At 36.3% G+C, this 21,380-nt stretch overlaps 1 protein-coding gene across 1 annotated transcript in view; it reads right to left on the reverse strand.

Moving 5' to 3' along the window:
• Ctf4 (Chromosome transmission fidelity 4) overlaps positions 1-21,380 on the reverse strand; it is a 525,719-nt gene that overhangs the window by 108,592 nt on the left and 395,747 nt on the right. Inside the window, exon 22 of the mRNA XM_090398697.1 lies at positions 14,825-14,953. Within this exon, the coding sequence (XP_090254823.1) occupies positions 14,825-14,953 (129 nt within the window). The remainder of the gene's footprint in view (positions 1-14,824; positions 14,954-21,380) is intronic.

Below are 21,380 nucleotides of genomic sequence, written 5' to 3' on the forward strand. Positions count from 1 at the left end.
GGAAAGGTTCAGATGGTCTGAGATAGGTCACTGCTGATGGCCAACACCTCAGCATCCCTGCCTGCTAAATCAGTGAAACTGGAGAAGGGGAGCCAATATGTTGTGGACATTGAAGTCCCCAAGAAGGATGACTTCACTATTGGGGTATTTCGACTGCAGAAAGTCAAGCTTTAGAGAGAGAGAGAGTTGAAGAGGTGAGAGTGGTTGACAGAGTTTGGAGAGCAATAGAGAAAGCATATTAAAAGGGCAGGTTGACTTGGTAGAGAAATTTTGAGCCAAAGCTAATCAAATGGTGGGGATTCAAGGATTTTCTGTCTCTGGCATGGTATGTCATTTCTGATGAATGCACAAATGCACCCCTATGGTCGAAAAAGATGTAATGTGTAGTTTGGGCACTGGCTGTTGAGGTTGCAAGTTGTGACAAAAAACTTAGTTAATGGATAAAAAAAATTACATTGATTAATTTACTAGAAGTCATTCATACTAGTTAAAATATTTTATTCTTGGTTGTATGCTGTGATTTCAGTCAGTGAACAACCTGTTGCTGATGGATACAGCATCTTGATTGTCTCACTTCTGTGGACTAGGATTTATAAAATTTATACTCATTAAAAAAGGGAAGTAGGGTTTACTGTACATAAAGACTAAAATGGATGAGTAGCACCATTAAGCAGGACCTACAGAAAGTTTTGTACAGTATATAAGGCCAAAGGAAATCTCAGAGTTCTTCCACTAAATGAAAGAAGAACTGATGTAGAGAAATAAACTTTATGGGGAAGTATATGTTTTTCTGAAGGATAGGTCATGCCTTAGTAATTTAGCCATTTTCTACACTAAACGACAGTTGAGCAAGATAAAGGAAATAGATACACCACAATACTGCTGAACTTTCCAAAGGCATATGACAGATAACTCCATGGAATTCTATTACATAAACTGGAGCCAAAGAAGATGGATTTGAAGCTGATGACATGGATAAGAGGGAGATGATGGACAGAAATCAAAGAATGGTATGTGGAGTAGCACAATACAGGAAATGAGGGGTGGCTTGCAATATGTCAAGGGCTCTTTACTTTGGCAGCCAAAGTAAAGAGCCCTAAAAACAATACAATACAATTTGTACACATTAATGATACAGAAAATTATCTTGAAGGAAATATCCAGTTCTTTGCTGAAGATACAAAACTGGGAAGAGTGATAGTAAAGAAAGGTGATGTAAAAATCCTGTGGAATGATTTAAGCAGAATGACAGTAAGAGTGAAGGATAATGGTTACCAGTTTAACCTGGCGTTAGTAAGGTGGGGCGTCACAGAACCCCCAAAGATTTTAAATTGATTATAACTTTTTAACAAAGCATGGCAGAGAGTCATGCCTCAGTATAGCTTCCCTTCCCGTAACCCGCTACTCGATGCCATAGACGACAGGCTGTTGCATGCAAGCAAATTTAGTGTGGAGAGGTGTAAAGTGTGCTGGGGTCCACCAGACCCCACCTTACCAAAAGAGTGACTATATTTACTTTTCCAAAACGTAAGTTGTTTTCATGTATATTCTACTAAAATATTATCATTACTGCTGTCTTCAAATACATTTTCGTAAATATTTATAGGGTATTTTGAGAATAATATCTTTTTTTTTTACGAGCAAGAAGAACAGAAGTTAGTCAACTTACATATGACACTTTGACTGACGAGGAGCCATTTAGCAGGGATGATGATAGTGAAATTGATTTGGAACTGGTCAGTAACCATGAGTTAATTTTGTGGATCAGCATTTTTATTCTGTAAAATTACAGGACACTTAAACAATATACGTAATCTAATTTTGATTAAAAAGATATGGATTTCTATAATACACTACATTATTTGGGTGGGTCTGTGGGACCCCACCTTACCACTTTTGTTACATTTTCCCACCTTACCAGAGCCGGGTTAATGTGCAAATTGTAAGTTTTTTTTTTATTTTTTATTCCACACACAACAGGTACAAGAACCTATAGCACATCAGTGCTGCATGTGAGGTGCAGATAAGGATTGCAAGAAATCTATTGAGATATTTCGTAGAGCTGTAAGTCGAAGTTGTTTTGGGAAAGACATTAGGACAGAGGTAAGTGGAATAAATGAGGAAGAGGAGAAGCAGATTTCATGTGTTTGCAGTTGTGCTGAAAAGGGATGCTGGGTAGCTGCTGTTCTTGTTTGAACAGGTCCAACAGTAAGTGAAGATGTTTCTGTCTAACAGAAAGATGTTTGCCAACTCACTGGAGTAGTAATCATGGAAGTACCTGTCAAAAAAAAAAAAAAAAAAAAAAAAAAAAAAAAAAAAAAAGCAGAGTTGAAACATCGTGTCTGTGAGATAGAGATTGAAGTTGGCCAAAGAGGGAAGAGTTATGAGCTGAATTGCTCTCTTCTGGACAGTAGTAAGAATTTTTAGCAAAATTTTAAATGCACCACTCCAAATGTGAGAACAATATCCCAAGGATGAGCAGATTTGAAATTTATATAGGGATAGTAGGTGGATGCATGTAAAGTAGCTTCTTGAGCAGAAAAGAAAGTCTAGTCTGTGCCAGGAGAGGCTGGATGTGTCAATCCAAGGAGAGATAGCTAATCCTGTCTACTGATGTGTGTATTACTGAAGATAAGAGAATATGAGCTGAGATCCCTATAGTGAGAGAAAATGCAGGACTTTGTTTCGGTGGCATTGAAGATTTCATGTTAGAAGTTTAATGGAATATTAACAGCACTGAGAAAGGATTAAAACTAATTTTAATACTTCCAATATTTCGTCTCTGTCACAGAGACATCTTCGGGGATTACAAAAACTTTTTGTAACAACACACACAGCAATACAATACAAAGTGAAACTAAAGTCCTATCTAGGTGGTGCACCCTCTATGGGCATTTGCAGGTGGTGTGGGATGTAAAGAGGGATCTCTGATAATTAGTTTCCCAAATTTTGGGAAGTTTAATGCAACCATATTTGTTTAAATTAGGTTGATTCCTGAGTGCAGATGCAGATTCAAAGAATAGTCTTTCTTTTTTGAAGTTACTATGGTGGAGCATGGTAGTTTTTTTTCCAAGAGATCTTGTGGGATGTATCCAAAACATGGTCCGCAAGGCCAGACTGACCATAATTGTGTTTGCAGATGTAAGAACTGTGTTCTTCTAACCGGATGGATGCTGACCTGCCTGTTTGTCCGAAGTAGGCAAGTTTACAGGAACAAGGTACTCTATATATGCCAGGCACTGAAAGTGGAGGGAGCTGGTCTTTAGTGGAGCGGATAAGAGTAGCAAGTTTACAATGGGGCTTAAAAGCAGTATGGAGGTTGTACTTTTTTTAATGATCTGGCTATTTTTTCTGAAGTACCATGGCCATTAGTGCCCTAAGCCTTGGACACAATTTTGCCGTCGCACCTATTGAAGTTCCAGTATTGGATATTATGTACAACATCGAATGCGGAATCTGTCATCACTTAGCTCCAGAAACAGCCAATAACAGACTTGATGTAGCTAACAATCTCTCCCGTTCTTCACTCCCTAAAGTTAATTTATCTTCCAGTCAACTCTCTGCCCTCAAAAAATTACGGAAAGAAAAAAGTATTGTCATCACCAGAGCTGATAAGGGTAAGGCCACTGTTGTTCTCAACGCCTTAGAATATAATCGGAAAATGGATATTATTCTCCGTGATCACGCTACCTACATACCACTGGAACACAATCTCACAAAAACTCAAGTTAAAAAATTAAAAAAACCTACTTAAAAATGTTTCTTCCTGGCCTCCTGACATTACAAAACTCAAACCATTCTGTTCTCGTTTCCCCCCCCGGATATATGGTTTACCCAAAATCCACAAACCTAATTCTCCCCTAAGACTTATAGTAGATGCCACCAATGCACCTTGCTACAAATTATCAAAGCAGCTAGCTAACTCTTTGACACCCCTCACTTGTCTTGCCTCATCTTATGTAAAAAACTCCACCCATTTTAAAAACTTAATTGAAAATCTTACTTTAAATAATACAGATATATTGGTCAGCTTTGACATCATCTTGTTGTTTACAAATATTCCCCTAATTGACACTCTTAAAAAACGTTTTTCCTTCTGATATCTTAGCGCTCTTTTCCTTATTTCTCTTGGAAGAACAAAATCTGCAGACAGATAGAAGGAATGGCCATGGGTTCCTGCCTCTCACCAATTATTACATGGAAAATTTTGAAAAATGAGCCATTAACTCTTCCCCTCTAAAACCTTCTATCTGGCTAAGATAAGTAGATGATGTGTTCTCTATTTGGCCTCATGGCCCAGACACATTAGATTCCTTCCTCAGTCACCTCAATAGTCTACATCCAAGAATCCAGTTTACGATGGAAAAGGAAAATGACAACAGTTTACCCTTTCTAGACACCTTAGTAACACTCCTTCCTAATGGTAACCCTTCTTTCTCTGTATATAGAAAACCTACTCATACAGGGAGATACATTCACAAACTCTCCCACCACCACCCCTCTCAGCAATATGGCATTATTAAAACTCTGACTAATAGAGCCCACAATCTTTGTTCCAGTAAAACTGCCCTTTCAACCAAACTCAAACACATACACAACACCTTCCTTTCCAATGGCTATAATGAACTACAGAATTAAAAAAATAATCAAGTCCTTCCCCATTCCCCAACCATCTCTTCAGAAGGACTTCAGAAATGCCATTACCATTCCTTACATCTGTGGTACTTCAGAAAAAATAGCCAGATCATTAAAAAAGTACAACCTCCATACTGCTTTTAAGTTCCACCATAAACTTGCTACCGTTATCCACTTCACTAAAGACCAGCTCCCTCCTCTTTCAGTGCCTGGTGTATATAGAGTACCTTGTTCCTGTAAACTTGTCTACTTTGGACAAACAGGCAGGTCAGCATCCATCCGGTTAGAAGAACACAGTTCTTACATCTGCAAACACGATTATGGTCAGTCTGGCCTTGTGGACCATGTTTTGGATACATCCCACAGGATCTCCTGAAAAAAAAACTACCATGCTCCACCATAGTAAATTCAAAAAAGAAAGACTATTCTTTGAATCTGCATCTGCACTCAGGAATCAACCTAATTTAAACAAATATGGTTGCATTAAACTTCCCAAAATTTGGGAAACTAATTATCAGAGATCCCTCTTTACATCCCACACCACCTGCAAATGCCCATAGAGGGCGCACCACCTAGATAGGACTTTAGTTTCACTTTGTATTGTATTTTTGTGTGTGTTGTTACAAAAAGTTTTTGTAATCCCCGAAGATGTTTCTGTGACAGAGACGAAATATTGGAAGTATTGAAATTAGTTTTAATCCTTTATCAATGCTGTTAATATTCCATTAAACCCCTAACATGAATTCTTCACAGCACGTAAGCCTCAACACATGTGGCATTGAAGATAGAAGGCTATCCTTGCTCTCCTGAAGGATGGTATGGATAACAGTGTTCACTGGTTGCAGATGATTTTGATGTTAAGGATGTCTGAAAATGACATGATTTGTGTAAGGAGTAGGATGAATAAAGCGTGTTAATGTTGGCAAAGCTGTGGATAGTACTGGCGATGATTGAGAGTAGGTCAATTGTGTATAAGAGAAAGAGGGTAGGCAATAGAATGGAGCCCTGATATTTCTGCATTGGTGGATGACCAAAGTGAAAGCTGGCTATTCAGTTAAAGAAGGTGGCAGGTAGATTGAAGGAAAGCAATTTGCAATGCAAGCCTTTATGTCAAACATGAATGAAAGCCCTGGAAATGTCAAAGGCAACAGCGTACATTTTTCTCTGAACCTTTCCATGGCACGTCCAGTGGTGGATGATGTAGGATGAGAGATTGGCTGTGGATCTTGATAGCTGGAATCCATACTGGTGGTCGCTGATAAACTGAAAAGCTTCTAGATAGTGAAGAAGTTGATTATTAATAACTTTGTCCATTATTTTGGAGAGGGTTGAGGTGATGGCAACTGGTCAGCAGTCAGGTGGAAGGCTTTCATCTTCCTTTTTTTTAGAATAAGCTGGATATACTCTTGAGCCTCCATAGATCAGTCAGTATAGATGAAGCCCTTTGGTCAGAAAGACCTGGGTTCAATTCCCATCAGTGACATGAGGAACCTTTATCTGGTCTCTTTCAACTAAAGGTGAGTTAGCTGGTCTCATATGGAGGGAGATGTTTTTTTCACCTGGAAACAAGTTTTTCATTCCTTTAAAACAGACAAAATGCCAGTAGAATACATGCAATTTTTACAGACAAGAATACTTAGAGGCATAGGGATAATCACCTTATCCTCGTATTATGGTTAGGAAATCCAAGGATACTAGAAAGGCTGTGGGCACTTAAGTGCCTGTTAAAACAAGCCACTGATGAATGAAATCCAAGGATATGATGATACCCTTGCTTCCATTTGATGGGAGAGGTGCCAGCTGAGTACAGGAGATTGAAGAGATGACAGGTGTTAGCTCTGGATCACAACATTTGAGTACAATAGGAGAGATGCAATTGGAAGACTTTGTAGTGTATAGGTTATCTAATGTTCTTCTTATGTCTTTTTGCCAAAAGATCCTAGGAGGCATACAATGCTCATTGCAGCATGGAAGGAGGTGATTTGCCTTCATCATCTATACAGGAGTTAGAGGAAAAGAGTGATACCAGGAGGTCAGCTTCATCTTTGGGTGCTGTAGCAGTGGTGTCGCCAGGACAAGAAAGAGGTGGAAGTGCAGGTGAGCAGAAGATGTGTCCGGTGGCTTTTGCAAAGGCCAAAAGGTGCAGCTTTCGTTCAGACAAGAGGCAAGTGTTCTGCTACCTTGTCTTTATGAAGTAATTTGATGACAATTGTTTTACATTTATTGCATGCTTCAGCATAGGGTGAGTACCAAGCTGGGGTTCTTGATGCAAGCCACCTGAAGTAAGCAGAGTTCCTGCTTTCATACATCTTCTGTTAAACTAGGGCTGGGAAAGTGGAAAGAAATTATGGAATGGAATAAACAATAAACGCCTTCATGCCAATGTAGACGATTTCTGTGACCCACTCAGTGCAGGTGTCTTTATAGTGCCAAAGGACACGAAGTTGGGTATGGTCAGAGGAAGAGCATTCTGTGAGACTGGAAACTTGCACAAGATATTGGTTCGGTCTTGCACAAAACTGTGATCTTTATGAAGCCTAATCTTTGAAGCATAGAAATTATCTTTATAGTGTATATGGAAGGAGAATTTCATTCAAAAAATTTCAGAATTTCATTTTAAAAAAAGATCACAGGTATGGGAAAGGTGGAGGATTTGAGTCAGATCATTACTTATAACAAAAACTTCTGCATCACATCCAGCTTGATTGGTGGTGTTGGAAAAGGAGAGCCAGATGGAGATGTGGACATTCAATTCACCTAGAAAGATGTTTTGGTTTGGACAGCTGGGCTGAAGATGGTCAATCTTCACAGAGAGAAAGGTGAAGACATCAGAGTGTTTTTTCAGAGTTTGGAAACCAGTGAATGTAAAATGTTAAGATGAATGTTAGTAAGTGAGGCAAGAAATCTTTGAGCCAGAGAAGGTTCAAAACTGGATATTCTAAATTTGCTATTCTCTGGCAGAAAATGTCAGAACACACAAAAGCACAGGTGCCACTCTTGTGGCCAAATGAATCATTTCAAGACCACGTACATTTGATACCAAAATAAGTGGAAAAATATATAAAATTAAAAGACTGTGGTGCTCACGCTGATGAATATGGAAGAGCACTGAAGTTACAAAACCATATGATGGAGTCCTGAATTCTGTTTCTTTTATTTGTGATTTTTCTGTTGCACCATTGCATGTACAGGCATGCAAGCATAGAGATCAACTGCATTAAATGTATACATGCAATCCAGTTCAGTCATGTGTATGCTAAAATATACAATATGAAAATATTGTGAAATTCTATTATTTTGATATAACTTGATCATCATCTTGATATTGAATCATCATTAATGTTTTGAATTTAAAAATCATCCTTAAAAATATTCTGAAACAGTAAAGTTGAGTTGGAGTGCAATGTTTTTAATAAAAGGTGGATTGACAATTATTTCTTCATTGAGTATGACAAAAAAGCAGTGTTAGTGTGTAAGAAGACTGCAAGTTTTTAAAGAATATAAATTAAAATGACACTAGAATTCCAAGCATAAATCATAGATCAATGCTACTACACATAAAGTGTTGGAAATTTGAATTTTTTTAAATATACAGCTTGAAAACAAAAAAATGGTAACATGAACCTTCCTTTTACATATAGCAACATACAGAAAATTAAACAAATATTTTTCTTGAATTACTCAGTGTAGCCTGCAAAGCAAATTTAACTTTGAAGAGCAGTAGTGTTTAACTTTTCCTATACAGGAAAAGTTAAACACTACTGCTCTTCACCAAAATTCCAGCAGCTAAAGAATTTGAAAATTAGATATCGCCACTTGAAAAAATTCAGACCTCCAAAATGAAACATATCACAGTTGCAACTATGACAAGATCAGGTAGTATAAAATTTATTGTTGTAGCCACTTCCAAAAGACGCAGTTGGTGGCCTCAGTTGAGGTTATAATTCTGCCATAACTACTAAAAAAGCACTGTTCTAGAAATCATGACCAACATCAATGTGTTATCTCCTATAAGTAGCTCACAATATTCATTTGGATATGACCAGCATTCTGATAATAACCAAACCTCTCAAGAGCAACATTCCACTAAAGAAAAATCAGCTTCAAAAGACTTATTCAACAATAACAACAAAAATAAATAAATAAAATTATTATAATCCAAGCAAATAAGGATAATACACAACAATCATAATTGATCAAACAAAATATAGCAGAAAAATCTAAAAGACTCCTCTGCATACCAATTTTAGATCAGATTCCAATAAATATCAAAAGCATAAATTATTAAAAAATAAAAATTATTATACAAAAAACTAAAACCTTATCATGTTAAAACCTCCTAGAATATAGGAGGTTTTAAAAAAAATGTAATAAAAATTCTTAGCAAAAAAAAAAATAAATAAATAAAATAAAATAACACCGTTTAGCCTTCTTTTAACTGTTTTTATCCAGCCCCAAGAGAGCACTGTGATAGGACATTAATTACATTTTCAGTACAGTTTGAATTATGTGTCTACTGTATTCCAACTAGGTGAAATGATGTGCTTTATTAGAGTTATAATTTAGAATCTGAAGATACTATCTAAAAAAGTCTGGCAAAAATCAGTAAATTCAAGAAATAAATAATTTACTTTCTCTTATTATGTTGTTAATACTATGAAGCACTGTTATGAGTTAATAAAGGGGTTTTATAGGATTGACGCAAAAGAAATTTTTCAATATATGACAAGAAGAAAAAGAACAAGGAAATCACATAACTGCTGAAAATTATGTTAGCAATAGTTGCTCTCATAGGGCAGTGCATGATTGGAATGGATATTCATTGGATGTTGTGAGTGCAAGTTCAGTGTGAATGAATTCAATAATAAGTATGATAGCTGGTGTGTGTGTGTGTGTGTAGTATGTGGTCTCCCTCAATGAGTCTCTGATTCCCGGGAGGTCTCTCTTAATAATAATAAACTCTCTTCATCTTTCTCTCATCTAGAGATTGTTATTAATAAGGTCGAGCACTTTTTAGCTACTTGTATATGAGATAGATATGACTTCTGCATTACTTCAACCATGGTATCTCTCTGAGTCTGGCTCCCACTGATGAGACCTCAATAAAGGTCGAAACTAGTCTGGGTAGTGACCCTTCCCATTATGCATTGCAATATACATGCCCGAAAGAGGGTGTGCCTTGCATTATGGGATACATACTAAGGCAAGTGTTCTGAAGTCATTAGCCTCTATATACAAGTTGCCCAGACGGAAATATATATATTTCACTTGCAAAACTTTGTTTTGCTTACTTGGGAAAAGGATTAAAACCAAGTATACAATTTCTTGGTATCTTTAACGTATATTATTATTATTATTAAGGGCAACTCCAGGGAGTCATTAGACTCATCGAGGGAGGCCCCAAATCATATTCATCACAACTATTTGACATTCATACAATATCTATCATACCTCGCCTTAAACTCATTCACTGTCACAGCATCCACCACAGACTCTAGCAGCCCATTCCACTCATTCACCACTTTAAAAGTAAAGAACCCAGCTCTAACACCTTTACTAACCACACTTTTGCCCAGTTTCCATGGATGTCCCCTAGTCCTCCCACAACCAGCCCTGTTCTCAAAAATATCTTCTGAATTAATTTTATAGAAACCCTTCAGTAATTTGAATGTCTCAATCATATCTCCCCTCCTCCACCTATCGACCAATTTTTGCAACCCACAAATCCTCAACCTGTTCTCATAAGGTTCATTCCACAGACCTGCTATCATCTTGTTCACTCGCCTCTGGATCCTCTCAACCTCCTCCCCATCAAGAAGAAACCTAGGTGACCAAATCTGGGCACAGTAGTCGAGATGGGGTCTTATCAAGGCTCAATACAGAGGAACAATAACCTGCTTGTCAACATATTCTTCAGCAACCAAGTGATTTGATGAGCTGATTTGGCCACTTTTGCAATGTGCCCCCTAAACTTCAACTTCTTATCCACCAACACTCCTAAATCTCATGCCTCATCAATTTCTTGGAGTACAGTTCCACCAATGTAAACTGCTGCTAATCTTTTCACCCCAAAATGTATAACCTTACATTTTGCCACATTAAATCGACATTCATTCTCCTTAGCCCAGACCTCCAATCTATCCAAATCTTCTTGCAAAATTTTGACATCATCTGCATTCACTATTGCCCTACCCAACTTTGCATCATCCGCAAACAAATGAACTGTTCCTCTCAGATCCTTTCCTATATCATTAATGAACAAATTAAACAGCAGTGGTCCAAGAACAGATCCTTGTGGCACACCACTAGTCACAGGCCGTCTTGTGGACTCAACTCCTGAATAAACCGCTCTCTGATATCTCTCCGTCAACCACCCTCCTATCCATCTCACCAACCCTATGTCTATCCCCATATGCTGCAATTTACTGATTAGAATTCCATGTGGTATCCTGTCAAAGGCCTTAGCAAGGTCCAGTAGAATCACTGTAAACCCATTACCCTTATCCAGTTCAGCCGTCACTGTGTTATAAAACGTGAGCAAGTTACTGAGGCATGACCTACCCTTCACAAAACCATGCTGTTCCCGATACAGTATCCCATTTTCTTCTATCCAATCTTGTATTTTTCTCTTGACTATTTTCTCCAAGACCTTGATAATGATTCCTGTTATGCTGATTGGCCGGTAATTTTCAACAGCAGCCTTGGAACCTACTTTATGCAGCGGAACTATTTTCCCCTCTTTCCACCCCCTTGGGACTGACCCAGACCAGAGGCTCAAATTAAACAAAATGGTCAAGGGCACTGACAATTCTTTAGCCGCTTCACGTACGACACGAGCTGGTATACCATCCAATCCCACAGATGTATTGACATTGAGGTTCTGTAATAGACTAGTTACCTCTACTTCATTCATCAATTCAAGTATAAGCTGTTGGTTCTTCCATTTCTGCAATGTCACCACCTGGATGATATGCTCTTGCAAAGTGCTCGCTCAGTAATTCCACTATATCGACTGATTCGGTTACCTCCCTACCCTCAGCATTTTTTAAGATTATTCTGCCATGAACATTTTTCCTTTTACTTGCAACATATTGAAAAAACTGTTTGGGATTCTCTTTAGCCTTCATGGCCAATTTTCTTTCGTAATCCGCTTTTGCTTTTCTTACCACCCTTGTTACCATCCTGGCCTGAGCTTTATACTGTTCCTGCGCCTGCTAGTCACCTTTCTCCTTAAATTCCCTCCACAATTGTTTCTTTTTCTGCAGCTCAAGCTTAATAGTGTTATACATCCATTTAACCCCTACTCGATTTATTATTTGGACTCTTGGTATACAGTCAACCATTGCCTCCTGCAAACACTTCTTAACCACCTCCCATGCACTATCAACATCCAGCCCTTGCAGTTTTACATGCCATGGCACAGAGCCAAGCAGACACCTAAGCTTGTCATACTTACCAGCCTGGTAATTCCACATGTACCCTGTCTTAATTGTAAATTCCACTCCTTTTGCCACCTCCCAAGTCATGACCTTATGGTCACTCTCACCAATTGGTGGCAACATGGTCATGTTCGTTACAGCCACATTCTCAGTTTGCAATTACTAGGTCAAGCACTCTCTGCCCCCTGGTATTTTCCACTACATGCTGCTGCAGATTGTTGTCCCTTAATAACCACATAAAATCCAATTCCTTCCTCCCATGTGCCCTCTCCTCTTTCCAGTCAATGTTACGATAATTGAAATCACCCATAATAATTACCCTCCTTCCACTCATTTCTTCCATTTGCCTATGCATACTATCTCCACAATCTCTTCCATCACCTGGTCTATAGCAGCACCCAATTGTATATTTTGTTCTGCTAGATTCTATCTCACACCAAACAACCTCAAATGTGCTATTTTCTCTATCCTGCAGTTCAACTTCTATACTCCTTGGCTGCAACTCATCAGCTATCATCAATAACTCTCCTCCCCCCCTCCTTTATTCACCCTGTCATTCCTGAACATGCTATACACGTCACTTTCAATCCCACTAGCTTTATCATCTTCTGTCAGCCATGTTTCACTAATACCGACAACCTGTGGCCTGGAAGTGCCAACCATGGCCAGAAACTCTTCCTTCTTGTTCCTAATACTCCTGGCATTAGTGTACATGAATTGCAGAAGCCCATTAGTCCCATCCATACTTTGATGCTTTATACTAACTATCCCATTCTGATTTGTTGTCCTTTGTACTCACTCAGGCATATTATACTCATTCATACACCCAGCTGCCTCCCTAAAGTCAGCATATCTTCTCCTCCTCTTAATAAATCTAGTTTCCCTGAGTCTGTACATCCACATTATTCATCAACACTTTTTCAAGCCTCCATACACCAACTCCATTCAAATGTAACCCATCCATCTTATATAAATCCCTTCGCCCATCAAACTCACTCCACACCACTCTCCATGCAATAACCGACGCATAAAGTCATATGTTTAGATGAAATTTTTAATTTATTGCTTAAATACTAATATTACTAAAACTTTCACTTTTTTAGTAGTCCTTACAATGTGGTTCATGGTGGACTAAAATGTAAACAAACTGTTTTATAATCTCTACCCATAATGCATTGAATAAAAAACAAATGACCATCACAAACAGTACCAATATGCCACGTTTATTTTTTTGCTTTTGTCTTCGTAAACAGAGGAAACGTGAAATGAATCCTTTTACCGATAAAGCAATTAAATTATTTCATCTATATTTATATCGATGAAATGATCAATAAATTTCCATTTATATATTTGTGCACTATATAGTGCTCGAGTGATTCGAGATCTTCCATTATCAATATCTTAAACACTGATCTCTTCACCATTCTCAAGTTGAATTAAGGATAATGATAATCTAATGAATAACAATGATATATAAAAAAAAAACAATGTCTTAATACTCCGAAGAACAAAACAATCCTACATCACTCCCCCCTCTTACTTTTGACAATGCTCTTATTTACTGCATATTTTCATTTGCTAATGTTTGTACTTATCAAATCTAAACCATAAGCATAGTATGTGATTTATGAACATGCGCAGTTTATTTACTTGCAAGTTAATTATTAATGATCCTTAATGACTTTCAAAAATATACATGCAATTAATAATATAATTTGCTTTTCCAAAAAGTTTTAGTCAACATCATTCTCCTTTCATTACAGTAAACATGTCTGTTATAGTAATTCACTGTGACAAAACAAATGAAAAATTCCAGCCAAATCTCCATATCAGCTATGATAAAGGAAATGCATTATTGCAAATCTCCACTATAAGAAATTTGGTCCATATGAGTTCTCTACATGAGAACTAACTGTAATTACTTGTTTCAATAACTATGCACTGCAGTGCATAGCAAACACAACATTATAATACTCCAGTGTCAGGATTTCCCACTGCACCCACTTACAAATGACAGAGAGAACAACAATATAGAGCAAAACAGAAATGTAGTAATAACTAAGAGGCAAGATCACCAGAAACATGTGCATCTTACTCTGTAAAGCAAAACTATCAGAAGAGCACTGATGCTACCAGTATAAATTTTTAATGCTTACCCATATAACAAATTTTGAGCTGAAAGAATAACCTCGATGAGCTGCAAAAGTATGTCAATGAATAAAGACGGTGTATTTTCCCTTCAACTTTATGGATGGTGGGGTAGCAACATGCTACTATACTATGGAGATGATTATGAAGCAAGATAGTTTCCCATTGCTCTCCTTGCTGTATCGTAAGTATTTATGACTGTAGCCATGTGTGTGTTCATGGGCCTGGTTTGCCTATTTTGAGGGATGAAAAACCCGAGTTACCAGGAGGGGGAAAAAAAAAATCCACTGCCTGCATATCAGACCAGTTAACTCACCTTTAGTCGAAAGAGACCAGATAAAAGTACCTCGCATCATGGACAGGAATCAAACCCATGTCTTTCTGACCAAAGGGCTTTGTCTATACTGACTGAGCTACAGAGGCTGAATAAAGACTGTGTACATTTTTTAGAACCATTGATATTCAACCCAATAAGTTAATAATATTATAGTGCAGTATAGTACTTTTAATTACTGAAAACAGTTTATGTTACAACACAGTACTTTTATTACTGAAAACATTTTTAAAAAGAAACAAACAATAAGATAATATTTAAAATTTACAGCAAACATCCTTAACAAAATGTCTGTTCTTTTCTTGTCAGTATTTTCAGATGCAGAATCAACATCCAATCCATTTCTGGTAAGGTTCTCTAACAAGCCATAAAGATGATGCATTCTCCAGTATTCTTCCTATAAATGAATTTTAGTGTTATCTTAAAAAAAACAGGAAGTGAGTTCATATTTCCAAGCATTAAGAACAAAAGCATTAAGAACAAAAGCATAAAAAACAAAATAAGCAAATACTTATATAAAACGCAGTGCAATATACAATTCAATGATCCAGTAAAACAAAAAATAAACATATCCCTATCCCTTTCTTGAATAAAGCATCAACCCAGGTAGCCTTTATATCTTAGTTTCATTTATAGTTCCCTTCACTACCAATAATACTGAAAAACTAATTGAAAATTTTGTTTTCTCTAGTGAAGTAGATGAATTTCACTGATTTTGATATACTGAATTCAAATAAGAGTTTCAAATTATCCTATCATCACCCTGCAATTTTGCACACATGAAATGAATTGATATTCTAATTGCATTTTATCTAAATCTACTTAAAAAAAAAACTTCTCAAAGTCACACCATCAATTTTTATAATTAACAACTATTAATGAAAATCAGCAAGTATAGCAAAGTTCCACTTACCAGAGAGTCACTGTTCTCAAGAAATGTTCCCCATGAAATTATGTGCCATGTTCATAACTGACAGCAACATTTATGAGGAATGGCAGGCATCCCAGTGCTCTGTATGACTAGTATGTCAGCTATATATTAAACCTTGCTACTGCTTTCTTAATATCATTTAAGATGTCACTGAGTTTCCTTCAAAGTGTCCAAATCTGTGGGTCAATAAAAATGCTTCCTTAATTTTAGCATCACTTATTTTTGGAAAGTAAAAGAGATTTTTATTTAAAGTCACAAAGTTTTTCTTCAGGCCAAGTTTAACGTGAAGCAGTGAAAGGAGAACATTTTTAAACGTGCAAGAATGTAAACTGCCTTTAATTCTTGCTCTAAACTCTGTCCAGATAGACTATTTTTTAACCTCATGATGGCATTCTTCAGCATTACTTTCCCACCTGTATAAAACAAACCACTCTTTTGTGAAGTCAAACTGCATATACATTAAAAATGCATAGTAAAGTTACCACAAAAGTTTCAGCTGTATTAAATGTGTATTTGTTAATGTATTTAAGAAATAGCTATCTTACAGGAATATGGAAAGAGTTATTTGAATCTTTAGGTGTCAAGCCAACCTTTAAAGCATCTCTAAATGTGTGGCATTCAGAAGGATCATGTTACTACCATCACTGTGAAGCAAAAGGTTACCACTCACAGAAAAAAAAAAGTTCTAAAATTTGCTGGTACTGAAATTATGTGATCTTTGTGCCTTTTTTTCAAAAGGCAGTTTCAACTTCCAATCTGGACCCCTAAAATTTCAGCCTGTGTTTTGCTTATGATTCAGATCTCTCATAAGCTCATTCAACCCACATAGGGTTATCAAATACACTATTTGCATAAAATGGCAGCTCAAAATCTGGATTCATTATCTAGATTTTGAGCTGCCATTCACAGTAACACAATAATGCACTTTCAATGCACATGATTCACAGCAACACAATAATGCACCTTCAATTGAAGTTCATGATTATGATTTAATGGAATGAAAATAGCCCAAGAAATGAATTGGACACAAGTTAATTGTTCCAATATTTTATATCTTCACAAAGACAAATTCTGTGATATAAAAGAATTGTAATGATTGATACATACCACTTAAAAAAATAAGTGGAAGAAGTCATAGAAACTGTCATCCATACTAGTTGCTTCATTTGGGGATATGCTATATCTAAACAGACACATGATATAGCAAGTGCTCTTTCTTGTCTACTACAAATTTTTATGTGGAACATTTCAAAAAATATGCTCACAATACTGCCATTCTCAAACCTTCCATCAGTTAAGATGTACTGATAATGGGTTCTCTATTTGGCAACACACTTCAGATACATTAGACTCATTCCTCCATCTTACCAGCCAGCATGCCAGATTTCAGTACACTACAGAAAAGAAAGCAACAATAGCCTGTCTTTTTAAGAATACTTTCATCACACATCTTCCTAACAGTATTTTTTTTTTTGCAGTTCATAGAAAATAGATGTATATATTCACTTACATATGTCATCACTGGAAGTATACAACTATCAAATATTTTTCTTTTAAAGCAGATTGTGATGTTTCTCTTGAGTGCATCTGCTCCATGGTGTTTTCCAAAGACTATCCAACCAAGTTGCATTCTACATACAATTTTTTCTATACTGTCACCCTCTACTGTGATATTTTGTCCTAAGTAAACATAGGAGGTTACTATATCCTAGAGTTCCACTTGTAGTGGCTTTTTGGTAATGTATTTATTATACATTATTTCTGTTTTGTCTTTGCTTATATTTAATCCTTTCTTTTTACTTTCTTAAAAGAACAATATAATCATAGGTGATTTAGTTCTTTCCCCATTTACTGTAATTCCTCTAGTTTCAAATTCGGGTTTTTAAAAATTTCTTCTAGGGCTGCTGTAAATAATTTAGATGAAATGGTATCTCCCTGTCTAACTTCCTTTTTTATAGAAAATTTCACATCTCTTTCTGATTTCAAAGATGCAGTTGAATTTTTATATACATGACTAAGTATATCAAAGTAAGTTTTTTTTCCCTTTCAATTCCTTGATTTTTAAAGACTTCTAAAATAATTACCATTGAGATTGAATCAAATGCCTTTTCAAAACCAATGAATACCTGACCTAAGGGTTTTAGATATTCATTTGTTTTTTTCAATTATTTGTCTTATTATGCATATATGATCAATGCTGCTTGTTCTGGTGGTTGAAACATGGATTTTTACTAAAAAATTGACCAACAAGTTGAGGATTACCCAAAGGAAAATGGAAGATCATTACTATTCTAGATAGAAAGAGCAATACTTGGGTCAGAGTTCAGAAAATCAAAAGACCCAAATGGCAATGTGCAGGTCATATTGCAAGAAGCAATACTCAAAAAAATGGATTCAGTTGATATCAGAATTCTATACTAGAGATGGAAAGAGAGCTACGAGAAGACTAAAAAGATAGTGGGGAGGGTGAGATTAAAGAGATGGCAGGAACTCAGTGGCAGAGAAAGGCTCAAGACAGGAATGAATGGAGGAATTTGGTAGACAAAAAATGGCTGATGATGATATATATTCACAACCTCCCATCACCTCACTCTGATCCACAATGTAATATCAAAAAAACTCTTTTGGAACTAATAATCTCTCAGAGCTGAACTTACTTGACTTATTGCACCTTTTCGTACCTGCAATGCTAAAAAAATTAACCAAGTGCTTGATTAACTTTTTTTAGCACAAAAAGATACATTGTAGGTTAACAAAGCTAGAACTTTAAAGAAATATAAACTGTGCACTGCTTCCAAACTCCATATGTAGCTATCTGCCCTTATTTGCTTTCCTATTTATTTCCCCTCCTCCAGTTCCATGTTCTTGTAACTTGTCATATTATGGACAATACCAGATCTCTGCCAACACCTGTCTTCAAGAACATAAAAAACATATCTACTGCCATAATTACAGTCAGTCAAGTCTAGCTGATCATGCCTTAGACACCTTGCACAAAAATATGCTCCACCATAGTAAAAGCAGTAAACATGAAAGACTTTTTTTTAATTTTATTTTTTTATTAGTTTTGCAGTTTTACAAAACCAACCAAATCTAAATAAATATGGTTGTGTGAAACACCTCAAGATCTGGGAAATAATTCTTAGATCTCCCATCCAACAGTCAAGGCTGCCCACCAGCAGCAATAGAGGATGTCCCTCTATAATATTTGAGGATTCTTCTATTCATTCATTCTCTCTCTCTCTCTGTGTTTTAGAGTCCAACTGTGAAGGTGTATGAACCAGATGCTATATATTTTAACACATTCAGAAGAGAGTGAGAGATTACCAAAGGGAATTTTGATGAACAGAGAAAATTCAAATAGCAGAAACTGTATGTCCACGTCAAAAAGAGTAGAGTGAATTAGTGAGAGGTGGTCATTAATCACCTAACTGCTCTCTTCTTTACTGAATTGAGTTTTTATTATTATTATTTTTTTTTTTTTGACAGATTTTTAATTTGAAGAGTTAACAGCTGTACAGAAATAAAGTTACATCTCATCGAAAATGAAAATGTATTAATAAAACAGGATTGAGTTTTACTAGCAATGAAATTAACAAGCTTATTCAAAACCCCACTGAATAATGGTTTGGAGATCGGAATTTAAGATTGTAGAAATGATAAACTGGAAGTTTTGGTGATTTATATAGTGTAAGGCTTGTCAAATACATGCATAATAGCTTGCAGTAAACTACACCAAGGAGTGCAGTTTACTGCAAGCTTGTATTGGATTCACAGTCAGAGGACATTGATAAATAGGAAAACATAATAGGCAAAAGAATAGAGCCTCATGTATCCATACAGAATGCTAGCAACCCAGTTGCAGAAGTCAGTTCATATGATGAGAGCTTGCATAATAGGCATTCGTGCCAAATTCAATCAAATGCCTTAGAGAGAGAGATATATCAAGGCATTTGACTGGGATTAGCAACCTCATTCTAAGGAATTCCACTTGAGATGCTGCAAACTTTACCATGATATTTATCCAAAGGTGGATGATATAATCAAGAAGATCCCTTGTTGATTGACAGCAGCAGAATCCATTACATCACACATATAAATGTTTATTAGTGGAAGGCTTGAAGGTACAATAGAAGTATTAATGATTTTCCCCATTACTTCAAAATGAACAATTCTTAGAATAAATTGAATGTAGGCCATTTGTTAAGCTGTAGGATAGATACCAGTGGAATAAAAAATAATAATATAAAAAAAAAAATTAAAAAAAAAGAGGCAAACATAGCACAGAAGTCAACTATGAAGCACAAATCTTTGGCACCATCAGGGAAATGTCCAACAGGACTAGGACATTTTTTTTAATGCAGTTTAGATAAGATTCTTCTGATCTGATCATGGCATAAATCAAAGAAAGCAATGAATATTTTGTTTCAGGACCAACAGGACTAGGACATTTACCAAGATCATCTATATAAGAATTTGAAGAAAAGTAAGAGAAGTCAGATAAGTGGGTTGTGATGCAATGAAATCCATCCAAATGTAATAGAGGTGACAGAACCATTAGAGAGCCTGTAGCTCTGGTAACAGATAAGAAAGCAGGGCTGTCATCTGCTTTTAACCCTTTCAAAATTAGTTCTTTTTATTTGCAGAGAAATTTCTTGCAGCTGTTTTGGCCTTTAGCATAAATAGAAAAGGCAGATGAAGATTTTGATGAAAGCCAATTAAAATATGACTGATTTTCTCTTGGATCCTTGGCACACTACTTGGAGACAAAGGCTTACATAAGGGATGACAGTTTAAAGTGGAATAAATGTTTCCCACACATTTTACATAAATTACTTCAGTGATACATTGTGTAAATGTTGGATCACAAGATCATGGTGTGAATTGCCTAAAGAATAAACAAAACCCACAATATATCAGGTCATCCTAAAAGTAATGTCATTTTTTATACTGTACTTGTACAAATAGGTCTCAGCTTGTCTAAACATGAATTTTTAAAGATTTATAAGTACTACTTAGCTGAGGCAGCCTCATTCTAAGGAATTCCACCTTGCAAGAACATTGTATATAAGTTATTGCTTAAATAACTCTTTATTACTATGGAGGTCACTGAAGAGCACATTATGCTTTATGAGTTTAAAAATAGGCAACAATGCTGTTAACACTGTAAAAAATGTGCAAAGTGTATGACAATAATGTTTTAAATGTGTGAAAGTGCCAGCGACTGTTCCAAAAATTTCGACAAGGGGACTTTAGCTTGAAAGACTTCCCTTGCTCTGGACACTCTCTCTCTCTCTCTCTCTCTCTTGATAATGATAAGCTGTAAACTACTATTGCAAGAAATCCAAAGCAACTGTTGAAGATTTAGCAAAAGATCTTATTTCATATCATTAACCATTAATCGCCATTTGCAAGAACTTAGAATAGTGTCTAAGCTCAGCAAGTGGGTTCCTCACAAACTGACGAACAACAATCGATGAGCGCGTGTCAACATCTACAATGCTATTCATTCTCAAGGGGTTCAATTTTGAGCCATGTAGTTACTAGTGATGAAAAAGTGGATACTTTACAAGAATGTTAAGCAGCGAAGGCAGCAAGTTCATTTGGGAACAGGCTAAACCTCATCCAAAACAAGAACTTAACTCTCAGAAGGTTTTGTTAAGCATCTGGTGGGATATGGCTGGTATTATACACTTTGAACTCTTGCCACAAAATCAAACAATCACATCTGAAGTATAATGTGAACAACTCGATTGACTGAATGAAAAACTGAAAGAAAAGAGGTGTTTGTAAAAATAATCATATTAAAAATTCTGAATATTTTTACGTATTAATTTTGCTTGTTAGTTTTTGTTTTCATACAAGCAGTGTCTGCACTTGTGATGTGCTCGTT

This window comes from Typopeltis vanoorti, chromosome 10 (genome assembly GCF_054136105.1).
Source record: "Typopeltis vanoorti isolate ZY-2024b chromosome 10, IOZ_Tvanoo_1.0, whole genome shotgun sequence".
NCBI classification, from domain to species: domain Eukaryota; kingdom Metazoa; phylum Arthropoda; class Arachnida; order Uropygi; family Thelyphonidae; genus Typopeltis; species Typopeltis vanoorti.